Source organism: Lutjanus erythropterus, chromosome 10 (genome assembly GCF_056507025.1).
Source record: "Lutjanus erythropterus isolate fLutEry1 chromosome 10, fLutEry1.hap2, whole genome shotgun sequence".
Classification (NCBI taxonomy): Eukaryota; Metazoa; Chordata; class Actinopteri; order Lutjaniformes; family Lutjanidae; genus Lutjanus; species Lutjanus erythropterus.
In genome coordinates, this window is record NC_139326.1 from 32,299,008 (window position 1) to 32,317,523 (window position 18,516).

The 18,516-nt window shown below is 40.6% G+C and overlaps 1 protein-coding gene across 10 annotated transcripts in view; it reads left to right on the forward strand.

The window, feature by feature from the left end:
* The window catches only part of fbrsl1 (fibrosin-like 1), a 388,555-nt gene that overhangs the window by 114,810 nt on the left and 255,229 nt on the right, over positions 1-18,516 (forward strand). For all 10 annotated transcript variants that reach the window (XM_084729063.1, XM_084729058.1, XM_084729066.1 and 7 more), the window contains exon 2: positions 244-474. In XM_084729063.1, coding sequence (XP_084585189.1) covers positions 244-474 — 231 coding nt within the window. The remainder of the gene's footprint in view (positions 1-243; positions 475-18,516) is intronic.

Here is an 18,516-nt window from a genome sequence, read left to right on the forward strand (position 1 = left end):
TTGAGCCATTCAGAGAGAAACCATTTGGAACCATTATTTCTAAGACTGTGTGAATTTTAATCATTTATCTTCTGTTACTTTTAATAACAAGATGTACATTATGAAGTACTTCAGTGGCAGTGCAATGTCCCCATCCACCAGTCTACTGTACCTGTCACCATGTATCTATCTTCCACTCACACACATATTTTATTTCATTTTTAGCGTCTAGATTTCTAATGTGCTTTCTTCTCTTACCCACAGAAGAAGACTGGAGTCGTGAAGACGCAGGAGAAGAAGGAGCGGTGGAAGGAGAAAAAGGTGGCAAAGCGGCAGAAGAAGGAAGACGAGGAGGTGGAGGAGGAGGAGGAGGACGAGAATGTCCAGCCAGTGGTGGATCCTCTGGAGAACGGCTTCCTCCATCACGCTCAGCGGGAGCAGGAGAGGATGAACGAGAGGCTGCTGAAGAAGACGTACTCCAAGAAGAACAAAATGGTCAGTGTGTGTTTTTTTTTTAAATTCAGTTTAATGCCAGAAATAAATCTATAAAAGAGTTTTCCTTTGTGGTGACAGAAGCTTTTTTTAACTGAGAAGCAGGGCAGTCTTTTCAAATATATAGGTTACCGCCCGTCCGTCTGACAGCTGGTCCACATTCACTTTCATGCAGAAAAAGTTGACCAGTGTGAACCAAGCCTCGCACCTCTGTCAGATGTGACTTTTTCATTCTGTCAGCAGGGACTTTACACCACAGTGCTGAGGTTGTCATCACTTCAGTCCTCTCTATCAGTGCACCATCTACCCACATCTCACTGTTCAGCACTGGATAAAATTATTTTCTTTTATGAGCAGCATCTGCTGGCTGTCATTTGGAGTTCAGTCGGTTGTCCCAGTCATTTTGAAAACAGTGGACTTATTGTGAATCTTTAACTGTGTGAGGTTTTGTGAACCAGCCTTTTGTACTCAATAATGACGTTTCTCATGCTGTGCTTTGTGGTCACTCTGGCACTAACTTCCTTTCTCTTGCTGCTGTCTAAAGGGACTTTTTGAAGGTTTTATCTTACTGTTTTTCAGTCGGTGCCAAACATTGTGGCACTTATCATTTGCGTTATCAATACACTCCTGTGTTAAGTTTTTTTCTTCCTTTTTAAATTTGTTTGATTTAGTGTTCTTCAGCGGGGAACTTTTCCTCATTAGGTGTTTGAGGTGAAAGGTCTGGTTTTTCCCCATGTGGCTGCCACCAGTGATCTTTTGACCTTTTGGCATTGGGTTGATGGCTGGCTGTATTTCTTAAGTCAGTATAGTTTAGATACTCTTGGACAAGTCAGTCATATTTTCTCTTGAGTTAAAATACTTAAGTATTCAATAGTATAAAATATTCTGAGCTTATCAATACTACATTTTTACTGTTTACTGTACGACTGGGTTTTGGTACCCACCCCTGCTAATACTACTGTGTTTATTTGAGGAGATTAAATACTTCTGAACAGTCATTAACTCTTCATTTTCGCTTTCTAACTATTATTAACATTATGCATCAGCAGTTGATTCACCCAGGACTCTGCTATAATTCTCATAACGACCTCTGAGTTCAAACTGAACTTTGAACTTCACTGACAGAGTGGGAGTAGTTTACTGTGACTGTTGTTTCTACTGCGATAAACAGTGTACGGCCTAATACATTTTTGAAAAGAAAAGTTGTTGATTGAAAGCTTTACAATTAACAGGAACCTTCACAGAAATGTAATACAGTCAAAAGTACAGTATTTGTCTTTCAGATGTAGTATAGCAAAAAAAGTCTTAATTACTGTACATATACAATAGCTACAAATGGTACATTAGATAGGTTGAAATCCTATTTAATATCTAGTCTATAGTTAAAGCAAATTGTTTCCACTTGGGCCCGCGCACCCCACTAGAAGCTCAGGCAGGCTACAGGATCACTGAAGGAGTGCAAGACGAGCGCAACATTGTGATTTGACAATAACAGGTGACCATGAGTCCTACACTGTAGCTTTAAATCGTCTGTCAATGTTAAGCTAAACCTGTCATCCTGAAAACAAAAGCCCACTGCTCTGAAAATACACACTCTGGACTGCCTTACTGTCTGCCAGACTCCATTAACATATTTCTCAATTTCACCATTAGAAACCTCTACTCCCTCTTAAAGATTAAGGATTTTTTACGACTAATGTGGTGAACATTCTGCAGTAATTTGACCTAATTAACATGAAATGGTCAAACAATAACACAAGTTACAGACAGGAATAGAAATGTCAGAGGAGGACACTGCAGCTGTAGTGCTGTCAGAGAAGTGAGTATTTCCACTTGGAAGATTTGTACTTCTTTACTGTCCACCCCTGGGTGCAACAGAGCCGCTAATACAGAGGTGAGGATGCACAACAGAAGCCAAGGACAGATTGGCTGATACACAGACGTGATTGTAGTGTTTTGTGTAGTTCACTTGCTGAAACAAAAGAGAGGAAGAGATGGGTTAGAAAAGCATCATGAAGGAAGAACTCAACAGAATCAGTCAAACAGCATTTGGACCTTATTGAAGGGTGACAAATGTGACTCATTTACATGAGCCACAGTGATCCCTGCTGCAACCAACCTGTTTGTGTTTTTCAAACAAAAAGTTGGTATGCCGCCTTCAGGTGGGTTTATCCTGCCATCCTATTCTTGTTTTCCTTCATGACTGCAGAAGTGCTTTTCTGTTTGTTTATGCAGATAGTGGGCTGCCAATATCCCCGGCTTCAAGCACACTGCTGAGCCCACAGACTCTGAGTCTGTCCCAGTGAGATAGCCCATCTATGTGTTAACAGTTTGTTTAAATGGGCGGATGTTTTTATGCTCCTGTCCGAGGCCAAGATCCACCATAGTGCTGTTGAGGATAAGAGGGGAAATGTAGCCAGGAAGCCAAACTAAATAATGAGGCTATGTAGCCCGGAGGCCTCCTCCACAGACAAAAATATCTCTCTTAGATAAGATTTCCTGAGGAAGTTAACATGGCTGAAAATGAGTTTGGCTGTGATATTTAGTTTGCTAAGAGACAGTTAGAATTTATGTATTTAGCTGATGCTCTTATCCACAGTGCAAGTGCAATAGGCTGCAATTACTGAACCCGATCTACATTCCAGTGCAGATAATAACTCCATATCAACAACCTGCTGCTATCATGTGGAAACCAAAGCTGGAGTTCACGTTTTACAGTAAGTTCACTGAAGATTTTCTACTCGTGTTCCCAAAGACATTAAGATGAGAGATTATGGAAGCAGCTCAAACCACACAGGAGAACTGAAGCTGAAAACATTTTGTTTCTTTTTCTTTTTTCATCTTTACACCCATCAGCAGTGCGACTTTTATTTATCCCTGGAATATATAATAGGGAAATGAAGAATCAGAGAAAAGTTTTTTTTATTTTTTTTATTTAAAACACTTAATCCTGTGTCTTAAGAGAAACTGTATTATTTTTGCTCCCCAAGAGCCTGACTGAGACACTGGATTTTTAGGGCTGATGCCAGTACAGATATTAGGGAATAAAAAAATTCTGATCCGATATATGAGCAGATACTCGTTATTTATTTGAAGTGTTAAACAGACTATATACAGCACATATATACATTTTTTGCAATGATCCCTCAAATGTGGTCATCACTTGGAGGCAGGATATTTTACTGGTTAGTTTAACAATAAATATATATAGAAATATACAGAAAATTATGCCTATAAAACTAAAAAGTGACAGATATATTGACAGAAATGTTGGTCCGACTGTACATCCTGCATATAAAAAATGCACCTACCATCAGATTGTATTTTGTCAGCCAAACTACAAGTCTGAATATATTTTGAGAAAAATGAATTTTTTGAAGTTCACACCTCAGCCCTGAAATGACTGTGCACATGAAGTGCACAAAACAACAGGGATGTGGTCTTTATCAGCAGAGGCTTATGTGTCAGTGAACCACTGCAATGAATGTCTCTTCAGCACATCACAGCAACGGAAGAAGAAGTCTCCTAAAAAACACCTCAGTCCAGTGATCCAGAGATAACTGGCAATGTCTGCCTTCCCAGCTGGACCTCGATCTATAAAATACTGCTGGTCTTCCTTCTAAACTTTCCAATCCCTCTCTTATTTCCTGTATCAGTTGCTTACTTTAATTTCAGTATCTGGCTGAAGCAGTGTTTGACTGTCTTGTTGTCTTAGAACAAGCAGCACAAAAAATGCCTTTGATACATAACTAAAACTCCCAATTCCCAGCTACATTATTATTGTTTTGAGAACTAACAATTATCCTGTGTTCACAAGCTGTGTGAAACACCCTTTTCCAGTCATAATCACAGTGCAGATGAGACTGACGCCATGATCATGTTGCATAACTAATTAATTATAGATAACACTATGAAATATGAAACAGTTGATCTGCACCTTTAAATAAACATTTAGAGAGCTGTGAACGGATCCTCGCTGCTTATTTAGTTCTAACTGCAATTGTTGTTTGAGCAGGCCTGTTTCTTAAAACCACAGCTGCCCACTCCCACAGCTTTTTATCCCACACCCAACTGTTTCCACAATATGATTTATGAATTATTGCCAAATAGGAATTTGTGCTTGGGCAAGAAAAGTTGCATTACAGCATGGGCAAACCAACAACTGTGAGCCACCCTGCCTACTGCTGCACCTAACAATTATTTTTTGAATGATGAATCTAATGATTTTTTTTAATTAATTAATTTATTGATCATTTTTTCTCTTAATTAATATAACCATTAATTAACCCAAATAACTATAAAAATTTGTCTCACTGTTTTAGCCTGACTTAACCCTGAAAAATAGACACTAAAGCGCATTAGAATATAGCTAATGGTGTCATATTTTAATATCAGACTAATTTCCACCCTATTTAATAGACCCTAGTTGGCAGATGCCTGATAAGAAAAATGCTGGACATCAAATTCAAAAAGATTGCTGTGACACATATCAATTTTATCAATCAAGTCACACATTATTTTGACTTAAGTACTTGACGTAAAACATAAAATGGCCATGACTGACTGTAATAACAGTCCGGAATATTAGTTGAAGCCATTTTCTCACTTATACATAGTTGTTAAATTGAAAATGTAAAACGTCTGAATAAAAACGCTAGGTAATGCATGGTGGAACATTAGGTTAACAGCTGTGGTACAAAAAGTACTTTGAACATGGGGGTGATAAAGAAACAGAAAAGGGATTTTAAGCACTACTACTAACAGTAGTCATTCCACGCACAATATTAAATGCTGGGTGCTAACAAAAAGTAAACAGAATGGTACTGTCCCTGCTGTTCCTGCTGCTACTCTGTCTAAAATACTCCTTCACTTTAAAAGATCACGGCTGAGGATTGTGAGCTGCAGCTTGTTTGAGTGAATCCATGCCCTGACACAGCAGTTCACTGCAACGTTTTGATGCACATTGCACAAATTGGCATATTCCCATAATTGATGACATCAATTACATCAACAAGCAGCCTTTAGATCATCTTCATTCCCATTTACCCTTACAAATACAGGCACATTTCCTTTGGTTCTTGTATTATTGGATGGAGGTTTTAATAGATAATAGTGTTTTTGAGTCTCGTCTCTCTGGGTTGAGTGTTTGCTCACTCACTACTGTTTACCAGCCGTTTATTTCAGCATGTTTATGAGTCTCAGTTGCTTCATCCTGTGCGTATCAAACAACTGTTGCCCTGTTTCCCTGTGTGGCTCACAGTGATCACAGCAGCAGTAAAAGTTTAACGTCAAAGCTTCATTTTATTTTTGTGACCCTGGAGTGACTATGTGAGAGCAAGCGCTTGCAGTGGCAGAGCGAAGGAGAGAGCAATAGATAAAGATATCTTTTCTTACTTTATCCTCGACCCCTGGTTTAATGCACTCCAAGTGCCTCTGATCGATGGGATCCCATGCATATAAAACACATCCTCTTCCAGATGGACGGGGCTTCGATGAGGAGCCCTTTGTGGATTTTATCTGTCACAGGAAACGTCCTTGGCAACGCTGCAAACGGATTCTATCACTTGCATGTTGTTGTTTAGCATTCACAGTTTTCTTTGCTGGCAAGTTAACTCAACAATACCATGTACACATTTGCTCTTGCTCACATCCATAAGGACATACTGTAGATCCTTTTATCTTATAAACTCTAAGCAGATGGATGTGCACACATAAATATAGACTTTTGTGGTAACTGTGGGAAAAGGGCAGCACAGAGCAACCATCTCAGCTTTAAAACATATGTTTACGCATTATAACATATCCTACTGATAGAATACACTGATAGGTATGTATACTTTTAGGATGTTCTCCTCCACAACAACTCAAGTTCACTTGGAACGTTTTTCTACTTTGTCGGTCAGGCTGCCCTCCAAGTGTCCAGCTTAGTTTTCTCTGCCCATATTCTGTTTTGCTGTCTTTCCACTGAGAGGAGGCATCCCTAGTGTATGTCACACACTATGATCCACAGGCGAGGTGATGTGTTGGTCTCCTCGAGGCACCCCGGGGTGCCAGAAGCTCGCCGGAGGACAGGAGCTGTGGTGTCAGAGCAGGGTTCGTCACAGGGGTGCAGCACTTGATCTAATTAGGAGACTCCACAGGACCTCAGAAGTGGTGGAGCACCATGTGTGTGTATTTGTGTGTGTGTGTGTGACACTATGTACGTGCACACCAAGGCCTAAGGACAGTTTTTATGCTCTTCTTTTAATCACAGTCTTGTCAAGGGCCAGCAGTCACACATGTTGTTCAGAGATGTTTTTGAAGTCCAGGACTTTAAGTGTTTGAATTGGATCCAACTGTCTGTAAAAGCTGTTGTGCCAAAAATTAAACAAAATCATAGTTTCTTTTATATATTTTTTTTTTTAATTTGGCTTCCAGTGAATATTCAGACTCATGAAATTCAGAAGAATCAGTCAGTCATTATCAGCTCACCACCTTGTCTGTTGAAACTTGATTAACATTCATGGCAATGACAAAAACATAGTGAGTTACCTCCCTTACTCAGCCGGCTTCAAAACCAACACAAGACAAACACACACCTGTCTAGTGTAAACCAATATCAAAACAAGAATATTTGGTAAAAAACTTTTATCATTGAAGAGATAGAATTTTTTGAAGTGGGGTTGTATGAGGTACTGTATTGCTGGTCGGCATGCTTCCAGTTTTGAGATGCAGCAGTCGCACCAGCACAGAAGCTAAACAGCGTACTGCTGCGGACATGGTCAGCAGCAACGTGTATTTTAGCCACTTAAAAAACATTAGTTTATGTATACCCTATATTTAGAATAATGTCTGTGTTTTAAAGGGTTAATTAGCTTTGACCAAAGGCACACAATAACACAAACAAGTTGCAGCTGTAGGCCAGGAACTCCTGTGTTCTGGGAAGTAAAGTTACTGATCAGTGGAGTTTGGTTGAGCAAGAAACAAACAACAATATTTGGCTTATTATTTGTCAGTTTCCCATTAGAAAGGGCTGATGGTGAAGAAAAGCAGTAATTATTCTGTATAAATTCTAAATACAGAGTGCAATTAAAGTGATGTTGACTTTTTAGGTGGCTAAAATACATTTCACTGCTGACCCTGTCCACAGCAGTACATTGCTTAGCTTCAGTACTGGTGCTCGTCTCTGTTTCCCAAAACTGTGGGCGAGTCAGCCTCCATCAGGTAATGCAGTATTAAGGCTGATATTCATAAACCAATATACACCAGTCTGACCTGCATGGTTGTTTTTATCTGCCATTCCCTGCTGTACGATACCCGGCAAACACCAGCACAGTTTGACCTTCAATCTGTTTCAAATGGGGGTCATGAATAACGCATAATGCTGACACGCTCAAGCAACACACTGATAGCTACACATACGCATCACATCACCATCCCTGTCCATTAGTGCAGTGCTTCGCCCTGTGCTGCACCCACACCCCACTAACAATGTCATATAGGAAAACATTTCTGGACACTTCACTCTATTATTCCAATCCCCACCCTCAGGCAAACCCTTCGCTATCAGGCCAGCGCATGACCACGAAGCCAGCGTTCTCCTGCATGCCCCTGTCATACTGTAGCTGCTTCAGGATTACTTCCCCTTCTTCGTATCAAGGTGTGTTTATAAGCAGTAAGCCAGCTGGAGACAGATCAGATTAGCCAGGGCATTAGCAGCGTGCTGGAGCATAGTTCAGGGGCAGCCCAAGAGCTGAGATAGGCGCAAGAGCACCGCTGCCCATCGGCGGTGGGGCAGTGGTAACGGGGCAGGTGATCAGGATGACTGATAACGGTAGGCCGGTTGTTATCTGGGGAGCAGCGACCCTGAGCGGTAGCAGCTCGGCTCAGGAGACGCCCGGGAGACAGCATCTCTCCTGGCTAACCCTGCTTACAGCCCATTTAAACCAGAGATCAAGGTGAATCTCTCCACCTGAGTCATTCTGGGAAAGTCACTGACCTGCAATTTATTATTGTTGGCTTATTTTAAAGCACAATGTCCAATTTCTTGTTGTTGCACCAGATGCCAGCTGGCTGAATATATTGAAACAACTTAAAGGGATAGTTTGTATTATTTGATGTGGGAGTTGCATGAGGTACTAATTGATAGTCAGTGTATTGCCTGCAGTAGATTGCTGTCAACATGTCCCCAGCTAGGACAGGGTCAGCAACAAAAGCCATTTTAGCCACATGAAAAAGGCTCACTTCAAGAGTATGCCATGTTTAGGATATTTTCACCCTTTTATTTTGCCGTCAGACTTTATTTTGAATCTTCTGACAGGAAACCCACCATTCCTTAAGCCCAATATCAGATTCTCCAAATCAACCAAACTTCATGGCTGAAACAGTAATTTCACTTTGCCTAATACAGGAATTGTCGGTTTACCGCTACCTTGATCTGTTTGTCTATTTGTGTTATTGTGTGACATTGGTGAATCTGAACTATCCTTCATAAATCACTGAAGTCACACAATAAAACAAACACATTAAGAGATGTAAGCAGTGGTAGACCAGCAACTCCTGTGTTCTGATGTAAAATTACTGTGCAATTTTCTATGCAGTTTGGTAAGTTCAGAGAGAGCAATATTTGCCTTATGTAACAGCAGTTTCCCGCTGTCTAATGGCAAGGTAAACAGGGGATGTTCTGAATGTAGTGTACACATGCACTGACTATCAACAAGAACCTAACACAACCCCATATCAAATAATCTGAACTATCCCTTTAACGTCAGTGTCACCACAATAAAGTTATATGGGCTATATGAGATTTTTCTTTTGCTATAACTGAAATTTGCTTTGGATGTGACTTTTTTTTTCCTCCACCTGATAAAGAAATATTTATTCTAATTATTCTCCTGAGGCTCACACCTTTTGCCCACTTTGTGATTATCTGCATATAATGTTGTGGTTGATCGAGTAGTTGAAACACTATCTACTGCACTTGTAATGAGATCAGCCCTAAAATGTGAAATCCTTGATGTAATTATGGGGTTGGAAAGCTTGTAAGTGGTAACGTGATAGAAAAGGCCTTTACTCGTGTTACTCAGGTTAACACTGCAATTTAACAAAGAGCATTATTAGATGAGTGGATAATGAGGTACGCTGCAGAGGTGTCTGCAGGCACGTCGCACACGAGAGCGTGTGCATGTGTGTGCAGAGCAGAGGAAGACAGAGATGAGTGGAGGAGCGTGACTTGTAATAGACCTTGACAGATCAATTAGTTAGCTGCTTGTAACATGAACATGTATGCATGATCACACGGCAGGTAATTGTCCTCACCACATCAAAGACAACTTAGCAGATTAACACACACGTGCCTGTGCAAGAGAGAGATAAATGACTATATGAAGCTTTTTTATTGAAAGAATAGGTACCTGATTATTTATAAAAAGTGATACACACACACTGATAAATTGATTGCTGACATTACAATTTCCCTGGAGATCACGGTTGCTTTGTCTACAAATTCAAGATATTAGTGTTTGATAAGAGAGATATTGTGCACCATATTATATTGAACATTATAAAACCCACAGAAAAGCTCAAGGAAACCATAGGGCTGCAACTAATCTCTTATTATTTTCCCAATTAACTGATTAGTTGTTTGCTCTATAAAAAGTCGGACAATGTTGAAAAATGTCAATCAGTGTTTTCCAAAGGCCACGATAACGTCCTCAAATGTCTGGTTTTGTCCACAGTTCAAAGATTGAGAGAATTTTGACTTTCTTTAAAATTACTCATACGGTTTAATTATCAAAACAGCTAGCATTAATTTAATACTTGATTATAACTGATTAATCGATTAATCATTATGGCTCTAAACTACAGCTAGTGTGGGCTTTCATTTCTATCCTATGTTGTATATAAAATGTACAGAAAACTCCAAAACAAACTCTGGCACGTTTCAGCATCAAGCCTTCCTCACAGTTATACATTTTGATCAAAACATATAAGTTGCTGAAAATTCTTTGTAGTATTTCAATACAAAGTTTAGTCATGCCACCTTTTTTCCCACACACAGTTATACAGGTCTATTAAACCACTTAAGCACCTTGCTGCAGAGCACAATAATGGCAGTGCTTCATGGTAATTGGTAAATGGACATTTATGTAGCACTTTTCTAACTGAACGACTAGTCAACACACTTTCACAGCTACATGCCACATTCACAGATTCACTCACACAATCACAGAGACATTCATACACTGATGGAACAGCCGTCGGAGGCAGTTTTGAGTTCAGTGTCTTGTCCAGGAACACTTAGACATGCGGACTGGAGGAGCCGGGGATCAAACCGCCAACTGTGAGATTAGTGGGTGCTCCACCTCCTGAGCCACAGCCACTGCCTTTGATAAAAAAAAAAAAAAAAAAACAAGAGTGTAACTTTCCCCGCGAAACTACCTCTCAGCCATACCAAGGATTTGAACGAGTAACCTAATCCAGACCATAATCTTTCTCTAATGTGGTTTTACCAAGCCAGTGTGAATCATGACTCAAGTAAAAGGCCACTTTTTAAATGAAAGACGTTAGAGAAATTAGCAAATGTGAACGTGTGTCTGCCAGAGCAAATGAAAACATGAGCTTGGCAGATTCGTCTGGTTCCCACGCTAGAAAGATGTTTTATTTCGGATTAAGTTGCTTTAAATATACAGCAAAACTACAAATTAGGGATGTTTGAAATAAGTAATTTATGACTTCATTAACTTCAGTTGCTGACCAAGGAACTTCAAGAGCATTTGATGAGTCTCCAGCACAGCATATACCATAAATGACATAAATAAGAGACTCATATTTTCCCAGTAGAGAACAGTAAAGCCGGCTAATTAGAACACAGATCAGACAGAAAATGTTTAGTGCAGTTGTAATATATCACTATAATAAATGTTGCAGTAATGATACAGCGCTATTAATTTTTGGCTCATAAACACAGCTTCTTTACATGAAAAGTGTTATAAAACCACTTGCTCTAATTGCTGAACACTTAAAAGTGAAAACAGCAGTTTTTGTAATCTAGTTGTTGGAGAATTCTTGTTGAAAAATCCATTGAAAAGAATAAAAAAAATCCAAGTGAACCAAAGTTCCCATAGATAATAAGTAAAGAACTGAAAATAGAGGTCTGCGGATGAAATTCTGTGGGTAATTTAGATTTTTATCATGTCATATTTTTGGTAAAAAAGGTCAGTAGACTTTTCTCTTCTTTCCCTGAGATGATTTTCCTATATGAATAAGTGTCTGGGAGTGCGTACCTTTCTCTCTGTGTGTTTTTAAGTTTCCTAAATGCCGTCTATTTTTGCTCAGCAGACGGCCTGACCACAGTGAATTTAGTGTGAGGAGCCAAACTTGTCCCCATAGCTTTCCACTGGGGCTGCTGGTGTTGACTTTGCCCGGCATGCCAGTGGAAGGCTGGGAAAGGATGAGGGAACAGTCCCACCGGTGTTGAAATGGAGGTGGGGGGAGGGCGTGGAAGGATTTCATGTCCACTGTTCTAGTCTCAGGGGATGGTGTGGAGTTAAACTTGGTCCCAACTTGAACTGGATGCCCCAGACGGTTGGATCTGGAGTTGGTAAACTCTGAGGTGGCAGATATTCCTGTTAAATTATGACTTGTCTGTCAAAATGGTTACAGGCTCCACAGATGGACAGACTGAGACACTAAGGGCAGATTCACACCTACAGTAAAGGTTCAGTTCCTGAATCAAAGCAATGCAAAGTCATACATTGTTCATATTTTCCAGCTGGTCCACTTTGCGTTCACAAAGTCAAGCTGTTCAGATATTTCAAACACAAAGTGTGTAGGAAATGTTGTTTACTTGACCCTTTCTTCTTCCCCACTTTGACTTTGTGCTCCATGGACAGTTTAGCAAGTTTGGTAACTCAGTCGGTTTTCTCATTTCAGTTTTCCTATGTGCTAGGCTCATCTTTGTTGAAAATATTAACTTAATTTCAAGATGGTTAAAAGACACTGCAGGGGAGCCTATAAGAATTAGCTAATGTTTGAAAAATGCTTGCTAAATAGCTAGCTAATCAACATTAATAATAAGATAAATAGTTAGCTAGTGTTTTGGCAACATTAGCTAACGTAGGATGTGACTCTATATGTCGCTTCTGCAGGAAAAGGAGGTACCCAATTTGCTCAACTGTTATTGGAAAAAAGCAAAAAAGGGGCGGGACATAGGAAAGGTCATTATTGGTCATACAGTCGACTAGTAAAAAGACAGCAAGCAGCCAAATTTCTACCTGAATATCTTACATCATGGAGCGTCATCAGGTTTTGTTCATGTTGCTGCTGATCTGGAGCGCATATCAACAGACTTTAGAAGGTTGCGCATTTCACCGCCTCATAAGACAGTGGATATTAAATAATTTAATAATGCAGTGACTTTGGCAACTGTTCTTAAACCAAGGGAAAGATTGTAAATGCAGCTGTGATAATGTGGGAACGCCAGTAAAATCACGTCTAAGAATATTCAGCCCTCTCAGAATCTCTCCTCGAGATCCAGCACCTCTCCACCCCCCATGGCTACACCCGCAGCCTCCCAGCCCCTCAGACAAGCAGAGAGAGACCAAAATAGAACTGGAAATAAAGGGAGGAGAATGACAAAGAACGGTCGAACCCAGACAACCCCTGCGCCTGCTGTGCTTAGCCAGGTGAATATTGCATGGGACAGTGCACAGTGATTAATGTCAGGCCATGTAAGGTGCTTGGCCAGGTTGCTATACTGCCATACACACACACACACACACACATACACATCCCATCACTTTTAACAAGCCATAGTCATTGAGATACAGCAGGGCTACTTCAGAGCAACCACTCTGGGGACAATTAGGTCTGGGAACATTAAATTAGCAGGGATCTAAAGTCATGCTCTGTTGGAGCTGGGGCTATTGCATGCTGGGATTGGAGTAGGTAACAGAGGCAAGAAGAAACTCCTCCTGGATATACTGTTTGCTATCTGATATTGCAGTGTGAGGTAAGAGCATTATTTTAGAGCCATTTTTAATTTTGTGGTTACTTTGGGGTGCTGATATTTTTTCAGTGTAGTCATTAGGTTTTGGACTCAGGAGGCAAGTGTTAGCCATAATAAATTTGTCAGGACATTATTCCTCTGCTGCGCCTCGTAGCTGGCTAGTTGTGATTACTTTCTTTTTTTTATGTAATTTATTAAAGTGGGACCTCCCAGGCTACATCATATTCTGCTTTTGCATCTAGAGCAGACAGCAGGGAGAGACACTTTATTACACCTTGTGCTTTATGATTTACAGTATCACTGTGGTTTATATTACAGTAATGTTTTGGGAGCAGTTCAGAAATGTGTGTGCCAGGAAATCTCCGGCGTCTGGAGTCGCATTCCTCCCGCAAGTACAAGTCACGAGCTGCTAGTCATGTGAAGTCAGGTTTATTGTGAACGCTCTTATCAAACAGGCCAATCACAAAGGTCTTAAACAGGTGTAAACAAGAAAGAAGATCACAAACAGTAGGTCATAAAACCGTAAATGTGTGCGTTAGGGTGTGTTCGTGTGCGGTTTGTACACCTGCATCAAAATCGCCTTTAACTAAAACATCCTTACTTGAGTTGTCAGAGGAAGCTCACTGTCTTTGCACCTGGACAACTTTTGACAGACACTGAACACCACAGTTCAGGGTAAGAGAGAACAAAGTGTTAGAATTGAGGTCGCTCAGCCCAGATTATCAGATTGTGCTGCCTTTCATGTCACATCAGCCCGATATGAAGAAGTGAGATGATATTGGCCTGTAAGTGAATATAAATACAAAAGAGACACCAGATTGCTGGTATGATGGTTTCTTCCTGATAGGACATAGCAGATATGTCTCTCTCAGTAACATTTTAATTTTCTCATTTTACATTTTAATATATCTGTGTTTCTTTGTTAGTAGTTCTTGATCTCAAGTGCTGTCAGATTACATTTCTTTTAGACAGTGTGGTATTTAACTGCATAATCTTTCTTTGTATATTTTTTGGTAAATATTCTCTAGGTGGCGCTCTTGTCCTTGCTTACACAGCCACGATAGCACTTCCTGTATAGCAGAGAAATCTTCCCTGGAAACACCAAAAAGGGAAGCAGGTGTCTGCAAATGTGAAAGGTTTCATGAAGTGTGTTGAATCATAGATGCAGTGAGACATTTATTAAAATGGATATAATTTTGACAAGTCTTAAAATTAAATTAAATTATGAAGTTAATGTTACTTATATAAAGTTGGATTTAACTTGTTGGGGTTTTTGGGGGAAAACGTGCATTGATCACACTGTAACAACTACAAAATGAAACCAACATGGAACCAAATATCACTCATGCCAGCTGTGCATTACATTGCATTCATAATGGTCTTGAAAGGCTATTTAAAAAGCTTAAATTTAAACTTAAAACCTGCAGAGACCTTGTGGTATTTCATTTAAGCATGTCTTTATTAATGTCTCAGCTGTTTCACTGATTAATAAAACTCGTATGGTATCGGCCTTCAAAATCACGTATTAGTTCAACCCTAGAAGCAGGACTGTAACTCAGCACTGTCAGGGGTCAAGTTTCCTGGCTAGCTTCATGTCCGGAGGCCGACAGCCGTCTGCTGCATGGTGCTGTGTTACACAGGAGGCTTAAAGGACGGAGGGATCTGGTGTTTGTTAGGTAGAATGGAAGTGGGTGGCAGTCCGGAGCCTTTACTGAAAAGGGAAGCCTCCTGTAGTTGTGAGAGCTCTTTTGTTTGGAGGCCGGTGTGTTTTGACAGGCCTGAGAGGGGGTAAGACAATAGAGAGGCCAGGCTGTATCCTGATGCGTTCCTACAGTGGGACGCTACGCTCCACTCGTATTGTTCTCCACCGTCATTTACAAACGCCTCATTCTCCCCTTGTCACAGTTGTATCAATTTGTTTTAGTTAATTAGTGCTTCAATTAGCACCTATTTAATTAGATTCCATTTAATTGTGGCTTGGCTTGAAGAATGTGTTTTCGCATGTGTGTTCAGATGTGTAGTGCGTCTCATTTAATATGCTTCTGTTGTGTCTCTGTGTTCTTCGATGGCATGTGTGTTTCATGAGTCGCCTTAAAGGGATAGTTCACCCCCAAATCAAAAATGCATATTTTTCCCTTGACTTGTAGTGCTGTTTATCCATCTAGACAGATTTGGTGTGAGTTGCTCAGTTTTAGAAATATCTGCCAAAGAGATGTCTGCCTTCTGTCCATTTTTCTCCAGTATAATGGGACTTAGGTTGTGGTGCTCTAAGCGCTACAAAAATACATTTGAAAAATTCAACAGCAATGTCTTTTGACCTGGTTGCTCAAAATAATGTACAAACCTCCTTGTGAGCAGGTAGAAACTAAGGAGTAGTTCTAGTAAAAAGTGAAAAGAAAGTAGGCTCAGCACATTCTTCAGAAAAAAAAGTAGTTCCTACATGAAACTACAACAAAGTCTGCAAAGTATTTTGAGTAGCCAGTGGTCAGTGGTTGTGATTTATGGAAAGAGGCATTGCTGTTGATGAAAATGTATTTTTAGCCCCATGAGAGATCTAGATGGGTAAACAGCACTACAGGCCAGAGGAAGAATATGTGAAATAATATTTAATTTTGGGATGAACTGTCCCTTTAATTGTAATATGTTACAGCTGTAACAGGCATGTTTTCTCGTACTGTGGAAATATCATCATCGTTCATCCCTGAGAAATATCAGCAGGATTCATCTGCTCTGCAGGGAATGGCCTGGAAAACCATTTCAGCACAAATTGAGTCAAAATGAAGATCCAAGGATAATGTTTGAGTAGAAAGTTGATTTTTATGTTGTGGAGCTAAAATCCACGTGTCTGTCTACAAGAATCTGTTCTTAATCTGTTCACATAGGTTTAACATGTTATGTATGCAAGTTCTGGACTGTAAGAAACACCAAACCAGTGACTCATTTGTAGTGCAAGGTCAGTGCGTAATAACACAGGGTTTCCTCAAAAATCATGAGCTGTGTTGGACTATAGGCTACTCTGTGTTCAGTCAGATGGCACTCGGTTATATTCTTATTGAGATTAGGGATGTATAGTATTTTTACAACTTTTATCAATCAAATCTGCTAACTATTAAGTATAATCAATGTACTAGTCAATGAGGAAGGACACATATGTGCCAACTGGTACATCCAGTAAGTTTTAATTATCTCATTATGTTTTATATACAGTATTGTCTTGGAATGAAATTAATGTTGCTTGACAGAAATATTGTTGATTTCTCTAGAAACCTGTTTGTTTCGTGTTGTTTTTTAGCTGTGGTACATCCATAGGTCACGCTGTTACAATTGAGACAGTTGTTAACATCAGGCAGCATCCACTCTCGGTATAATTCCTCACAAACTTTTTTTCTCAGTTGAAAAACTTTATGATAGCAGACACATGTAGGTATTTTGCCTGGATATGTTATATATGTAGGTAAACTCTGAGTACAAGAGTTAAAAGTGAAAAGAATAATAATATCAAAGTCTGTAAGTGCGTTTGTGTGTGTAGTTAAGGGGATGTGTGTCTATGTAAGTGTAGGTCCCTGCATGTGTGTGATGAAGTGCTTGCATACTTGGCAGCGTCTGTATGTTTAAGTGCCATCTTTGCCACTTCAGTCCGTTGGGGTCACTACATTAATGGGATCTGCTGAGGCCCCTGCCCCTGTTTTCATAGCCCTGTGCCTGGGGGGGGGGTTGGTAACTAGCAAAGCTGGACATTAACTCAGACAGATTAAATGGGATTAGTGGTGTCACTGAGACAGATGTGATCTTTGCAGCCACAGCTTTCCTTTTCTGTCTCACTGTGTTCAGTTCTGCCGTGATACAACACTGACCCCTGCTGCACGAGAGAGGCATTGCACCCGGATACACGAGGAGCTGGTTGATTATGCCGTGTTAACCCTTTGCGATTGCATCGCATCGTCCATTGGGGGTCACTGTTCCCATTTACAAAACATGGTGGGAGGCCTCTCCTCTCCTCTTCTGCCATTTTGACTGCCTAATGTAAAGTATGTCAGGGTGTGTAATATTGAGCCCAGGCGGCAGTGGATCTTTTGCAGGTTCCATCAACATGTTTCCTGCAGCGTCTTGTAATGGATGCTTAATGTGGCTTCAAAATATTGCCATGAAAACAACATCGTCAGAGATAATGAAATGCCTCTGAAATGCAGAGACTCATGTGTGGGTTGTATATGCCAGCAACGTTGCTCATATTAGCTCATTAAAACAGCAAGGAGCGCTGCTACACAAGGTCAAATGTATCCATATCAGTCAGAAATCTCCTTGCGTGAAGCACGTCCTATAATTAGTATATCATGTAGGGAAAGTCACTTAAACAGGGTGTATTTTAAATGTTCTGATTCAGAATGAGGCTCTGTGCATTTTAATGGGTTGTGATTTAGGGGATATTGTTCAGACTTATATGCCTCAGAGCGGGCAGCATGTGTTTGGTTCCTTTTTTCCTCTTTTAAAGGCCATTCACACAGTAGCAATTGAACCAAGGGCTATAATTGTGTTTTCATGTACTATAGATCCTGTCATTAGGCCCCTGGGTCTGCAGGCAGTTATATGATGACAGCTGACAAGGGGGTGCGGCTCCTTTGAGGAAGAAGAGGGGGGAGTTGAGGGGGGGCTACACGCACAAAAGCCACAATTACTTCCTGGACAGTCCCCAGAGCTCAGTGGTTGGAGTGTGTATGTAAAATGATGTGGGAGAGGCCATTTGCAAAACAAAGAGAGGGGAGGTGGGAGAGAGGGGTAGGAGGGTAAGAATGATTGCTTTTGCACAATAGAGCATGTACACCCCGAGGCAGGGGGGGTTGAAGTGGCAGACTGGGGGGTTGATACGCCCCCTAGCAGTCCCTGGGGTGTTGGAACCAGAAGGCAGGATGGTTCTTGTGGTTGACCCCTCCGAGAGAGGAGGGTCAGGGTTCGTCCCAAGGCCCTGAAGGGAGGACATGGCCCAAAGGTGTAGAACTCCCAGTACATATGGGTGTGAAACGCCCAGTATGTTCAGCCTGGTGTCACAGGTACTCTTA